General features: G+C 31.6%; 1 protein-coding gene across 1 annotated transcript in view; it reads left to right on the forward strand.

Annotated features, from left to right (window-relative positions):
* Positions 1 to 5,605: 5,605 nt before the first annotated feature.
* The window catches only part of LOC107458103 (expansin-A10), a 2,142-nt gene continuing 926 nt past the window's right edge, over positions 5,606 to 6,821 (forward strand). Inside the window, exons 1-2 of the mRNA XM_016076319.3 lie at positions 5,606 to 5,821; positions 6,187 to 6,499. Of these exons, the coding sequence (XP_015931805.1) occupies positions 5,674 to 5,821; positions 6,187 to 6,499 (461 nt within the window). The 5' untranslated portion in view covers positions 5,606 to 5,673. The remainder of the gene's footprint in view (positions 5,822 to 6,186; positions 6,500 to 6,821) is intronic.

Below are 6,821 nucleotides of genomic sequence, written 5' to 3' on the forward strand. Positions count from 1 at the left end.
ACCAGAGATCTTCTCCTTCAACGCCTTGTGCAAACCTGATTGTATCAACACTTCCTTGACTTGTATTTGCCACAAGCCAAAATTGATTCTTCCATCAAATTTCTCTATTTCAAGCTTCACAGCACTTGAATATCCTGACATTGTTGCAACCGTATACTGGAATAGTATAACTCAACTGTAGACCGTGCACTAGGAAGGGTCCCCAGGAAAGAGAGGTGGGTCACAATGGACACACTTAAATACCAAGTCTTTCCTTAGCCAGAACCTTTTCAAACTGCACTCTCACAGTGTCACACTGCCTTTCAGCAACAACAACAGCAACCAAAGATCAACCTCAAGCTACAGGACAAAATTCTTTTCTGATGTGGAAGGTCAGACTAGGCTGCAACCACAGAGCATACTAAGAATAAATCCCACCGAACCGAAGCTCTGATACCACTTGATGGGAATAAGACACCATTCCCCCTTGAGAAAACACCTTTGATAGAGAAATAAAATAGACACACTTGCAACACAAGAATTTAACGTGGAAACTCCAATTACCGGAGAAAAAACCACGGCCGTTGTCAAATGACAACCAGAGAATATCACTATGTGAAAATTGTTACAACACATAGACTTCTTTCTCTCTAACACCGGCACCCCAGTACACCCACACTCTCTCAAAGCAAATATCTAACTACACCTCACAACACTCTCTAATAAAAGAGTACAGAGGAAAAGAAAAATCAGATACAAGCTTAAAGTGTTTCTGACTGGTGCAAAAACAAATGGAGAACTTAGCCTCATATTTATAGCCTAGGCCACCCACTCCATTTGCTATCCTAAGCAATGTGGGACTAATTCAACCAAATCCTAACAGATGGTAGGTGTGGGTTCAGCATGGGGTTATGTTGGGATTAGGGGTACCGTTGCGAGGAGAGTTCTGTGTGCGACACGTGGCTGGGGAACCACAAAACGGACCATCCGTTTTCACGCCAACAACTCGGATCGTCCGATAAGCATGGTGGAATTCGCATGGTCCGATTTGTGTTCATCTGACACCAGACAGATGTCAAACACCTATGTTCTCCATAACCATATTCAACTCCATTGTTGCTTCCATATTGAAATTAAAAAGCGAAATATTACTTAAGGTGTAAGGGGTAATAAGTTGTTCTCTTTTTAAAAAAAAAATTTAAAATTTTTAATATATATTTAATATTAATAATTAATTTTAATAATTAATTTTGATTTAATACACCTATCAAGACTCGAGTAAAGAATAATAGACGAGAGTGAGTTGAAAATGCCGCGTTATCGATGTTTACTAGCACAACACGGCTTTGTTTGTCGGTTTATTAGCATTTGAGGTTAGAACAAGAGTCAATACTTGTTGGCCATTGCACATGATAGATCAAGTGTCTTTGCCAAAATTATCCACAATTTCTGCCTCACCCCACATGCAACACTAAGACACATACTTTTCATTCTTACTTTTACATGCTATATATGTTTCTTCAATTAATTAATTAATACACACAAGGGATAAAACAATGAACTTGTTGAAACATGCTCAGTGGAAAAATGGAAACCCACACCTCCAAATCTTTCATTTTTTTTAAGAAAGTATAGGAGACAATATAGAAATTAAACAATGTAAACAATAATCTAATAAATCAATTAATTTTAAAATTTTTAATTAATAATTAAAATAATTAATTTTTAACTTTAAATTATTAGAATTACACAACGTAACCTCCTCTCATCTCTGTATCTCACTACATTGTCACACTATGTTGTCATTCTATTTCAACCCTCTTCTCCCTTTGCCACTTACACCACCATTCAGCCCGATGCTCCTCCCCCCTTCCGTTCAGCCCGATGATCTTCTCCCTCTGCTGATCAGCTGGACGCATCTTTCCCTCCTCTCTACTTTCCGACGCGCCTCCTTCTCCACCATTCAATCCGACGCGTTTCCCCCTCAGCCGCTCATCCCTACGCGCATCCCCCCACCCTCTGCAATGCGCCCTTGCCAATTGTAGGAGAAGAAGTGACATTATCGTGATGCAAGACCATTCTTCTGATGCACGCATCTGTGCTTCGTCACGCCTCCCCAACTGGCGCATGCAATCCAGCTTTGTCGCGCCGCTGCAAACAGTCCAACTTCATCCTTCATCGTGCTGTGGATGTTTATTTTTCATGCAAATGAGATATTTATTTTTTATGCAAATAGAATGTTTGTTCTTAATACGAATAGGATGTTTGTTCTTTATGTAAATGGGATGTTTATTGTTAATACGGAACGGCTCACCTATATTCAGAGTTGGTGACGGCGAAAGACGGCGGCGCTTGGGAGCTTTCTCCCGGGTGAGGGGGACTACGTGCTAAGGTAGGTGACGGACGGTTGGCTGCGATGAAAAAGGAGTTTGGGTTAGAAAAAGTGTAATTAGGTCAAAGTGAAATTAAGTAAAATTGGTGGGTTTAGGATGAAAGTAAAATTGGATGGTTAATGGGCCTGAAATGTAATCCGTTGTTTACGTTGTTCGCATCTTTCATTATTCACCAAATTGAATTATTTTTTAATTTCTTATTTTTTTTAATTTTCTTATCCGAACAAATTTCTTGACATTTAGCACCCAAGTGCCATGCGTTCTCATGATTAAACGATAAGAATAATAATGCTCTGTATTCTTTTTCATGACTAAAGTATCTATTGTTAAAAAAATAGAACTGATAAACGACTCATTGGATCCATTAAGACTGCTTATTTAAATTTTTATAGATTGAAACCGATGCAATGAGTCAATTATATATCAAGTATATCTAATTTTTTAAAATAAATTTGGCACATTTAAAAGAAGTTTATTTGACTAAATTGATCAGTCTATTTATTTTTATGTTTTATTTTTTTGTCTAAATAATTGTTTTCTAAATAGATAATTTTTCATTAAAAAAATTGAGCTAAAATATTAACCTGAGCCAAATTTTTGTCTTTTTAATAAATTATTAGGTTTGAAATTGAGATAACAGTTTCGTTAAAATTTAAAATATTTGGATTAGATTATTAAAAAGTAAAAAAGAAAACGGGTTAAATAATTAGCACATTTATTTTTCAGACTAACTCGTTCAATTTATAAGTTAATCGGATTAAAATTCGTTAAATATTTTATTTTTCACCTGTTATTTTAGAACTAAAAGTGCGTTAATTATTCAAGCTCGATTCATTTTGACCGTCCTAATTAAAAATGATGATTATTCTACCACTTATTTATTGTAAGCATTTTGTGGAATACGTAAAATATTTAATTTAAAGTTTTAAATTTTTTCTACCTAAAATGAGAATCGTACTCTTAATTAATACTTAAGTAAGAGTAGAGAATGAATAACCTTTTTATTTTTTTTTAAATAGAGAGATTGAATAGTTGAATTTGAATGTATGTCATTGAAAATTGAAATATAGGTTAAACTTTTCTCAAGTCTTATTTGTTTTCTTAAGAGTTTTCTCTCCTATTTTATTGTTACAAAATGACAAGCTCTCGTCTTTCAATCATCAATATATATTTATATAATCATATTAAATATACACTAAAATTAATTACTAAAATAAAATAATATTAAAATATAACATACACATTAAAAATAAATAAATTTACATATATATTTATATATAAATATATAATAACTGATTTTAATAATTAATTTTAGTATATAAATAATATTTTTAATATTTATATTATAAATAACGAACACTTATGTTGGGTCAGCAGGATGAATACAAATTAAAATGTGAGAATTTCTTAATGAAAAGTTGTCAATTATAGAATAAATTTCTGATCTATTTCTGTTTTACACATACCAGCTTGTCTGTCTGATTTCCAAGAGAATCAGTTGTATTTTATCGCTATTCTAATATTTTATTTATTTAAATCATCATATATGACTTTTCTATCTCAAATATTGAACAGTCTGTATAATCTGATCATAACATATGCAACAACAAAATATCCACATAATCTAACTTAAAAAATAAAATAAAATCTCAGTAGCTAGAGGCATGTCAAGTAATTATTAGCAATGATTCTCTTTCCTCACACAAAAAAGGTTCAATTTAGGGCATGTACCCACCCCCAACCATGCACAATTTATCTAAGACCCCATAACCTTAATTGTAACAGACTGGAGGCAAGGCTGTTTTTTCGTTAAATAACTAAACAAGCACTTTTAATTATATTCAAGAACCAAATAGTTAATGAGTAAGCTGTTGCATTTATGCCTATGTGCCAAAGTGTATGTGAACCACATAAAATTTAAGATGAATAATGTTCAAAAAATAATAAAAAAATTTATTTAGTATTTATTAATTATCATTAGAATAATAATATAATTTTAAATATAATAAATATGTAATTATAAATATTATATATATATAATTATGAGTATTATATTAAATAAGATAATTTTAGTTATTCTTTCGTTACCGATTTAATTAAGATACTACATATATATACTCTCCTTTTGTGTGCTTAAAAGTGGGAGCATATGCAAAGCAAAATGCTCCCTTAATTAATTCTTAGCTGCTTCTGCTTTTGATTTCCCAGCTAGACAAATGCTACTTCATGTGCTTAGATACGATAATGTAAGAACCTACCCTTAATTAAGAACCTACCATGACAATATATATTTCAATTGAAACAGCAATCATAAGTCATAACCTTTTATCACTTTGGTCCTCCAAAAACAGCTATTAGGAACCACCTAATGACACCTATGCCATTAAATCTATTTAATAACAGCTTTGAAGTGTGAAAAGGAGAAAGACATAAATAAAAGAAATTTATTTAAAAAATAAAAATAAAAAACTCTCAAACTAGTGGCTGTTCAAAGAATATGATAGTGGGGTCTATAAAGTTGGGAAGAAGATGGTTGGGGTTGCATGTGATGGTCCTGCCCTACAAGATTAGGGGTTGGGAATCACAACTAGAACCTGCGCATGTATGTGGTTTTATCCAAATACACACTTTCATTTTCTTTTTTAATATATTATAAATGCAATAGTGTTAGAAATTATGAATAGAAAAAGTATAAGTAGATAATGAAAATATTAAATAATGTGAATAATTGATATATCAAATGTTTAATTTAATAGGTATGTGTGGATGATTATTCTAATATTAAAATTTAGATGAGTAATTTGGAGTGTAGTGTGTTTTGTTTGAATTGAGCCAATTTTAAAATTCATTATTCATATTGTTAAAAAAAATTATTGATTACCTAGCATAATCCTTCTGAATATTATTGCAGAATATTTTCAAATTGAGATGGAGATAGAAAATTTTATTTCAATCTCTTATCTTTATTATTTTTTTTTTGAAAGAATAAAAAAAGTTTTTTTTTGTATTTACCTCAGTTATTAAATAGAATTTTATGTTATTATTTCTGAATTTGTATTTCAAATACAGCTTTACAATACTACCAAAGAGAGTTTTTTGAGTTATTTATTTTTTATTTACAATATTTAAAAATTATATATAAAAATATGCATGTTATATTAACAATTATGACAAAAATGTTGGCTATAAATAGAGGTCCCCCCAATTGCATTGAAGCTCACAACATAGCAAACAGAACTTGCAACTTCCTCTGCTTTTTACACTCTGTTCTCTCTTATCAGAAAGGAGTAAGAAAATTGGAATGGCACTTTCTACTACTACACTTCTAGTTGCTCTCTTTGTTTTACTTATTGGTATCAATCTTCAAGGTGCCATTGCTGACTATGGTGGTGGTTGGCAGGGTGCACATGCCACTTTCTATGGTGGTGGTGATGCTTCTGGCACAATGGGTCAGTTTATTAGAACTATTTTTTATGCATGTGTTAATTATATTAACATGATAATAACATAAAGTGTTAGTGTTGTGCATTTTGTTTAGACTTAGTCATTGGTTTTATATGCACTTTCAGAGTTAAAATATTTTTGCATAGATATGTAATGATACATTACCATAGCAGTTACTTACTTAAAATGTTAAAAGTTTTACAAATATAAATGTATAATTAAATACGATATAACAAATATTTCTATCACACGTAAATAATTTTTTTAAGAATAAAACTAGTTTTATGCTCCATGAACATACTCTAGTGTATTCCCCCTCAAATGGTGGATTATAAACTCACTCTTTTGGAATTGGTGCATGATTATGCAGGAGGAGCATGTGGTTATGGAAATTTGTATAGCCAAGGATATGGAACGAACACTGCAGCACTAAGCACAGCATTGTTCAACAATGGATTGAGCTGTGGTGCTTGCTATGAGATGAGGTGTGATGATGATCCAAGATGGTGCAAGCCTGGCTCCATTATTGTCACTGCTACAAACTTTTGTCCCCCAAATTTTGCTTTGGCTAACAACAATGGTGGATGGTGCAACCCTCCCCTTCAACACTTTGACATGGCTGAACCTGCATTCCTTCAAATTGCTGAGTATAGAGCTGGAATTGTGCCTGTTGCATTTAGAAGGTATCACACACGCCTCCATTAATTCCTTTATAGCTAGTAACAAAATCATACGTTAAACAATTAATGTATATTACTCTTTTTAAAGGCACAAATTTAGTAAATGGAACATTTGTTTTGTAATAATTGTAGTACCTAACCTAATCGAGTCGCTAAATCATTGGAGTACTTTATTGATATTCAAGTAGATGTTATAATATATACCTAAAAATGATATCTCCATGCTAAAAATGAACCACTAAATTAAGTATCATATATTTATATATAAATATATATTATTTAATTTATTTTTTATGTATATTTTATATTTTAACATATATTTTAT

The sequence above is a fragment of the Arachis duranensis genome, chromosome 7 (assembly GCF_000817695.3).
Source record: "Arachis duranensis cultivar V14167 chromosome 7, aradu.V14167.gnm2.J7QH, whole genome shotgun sequence".
Taxonomy (NCBI): domain Eukaryota; kingdom Viridiplantae; phylum Streptophyta; class Magnoliopsida; order Fabales; family Fabaceae; genus Arachis; species Arachis duranensis.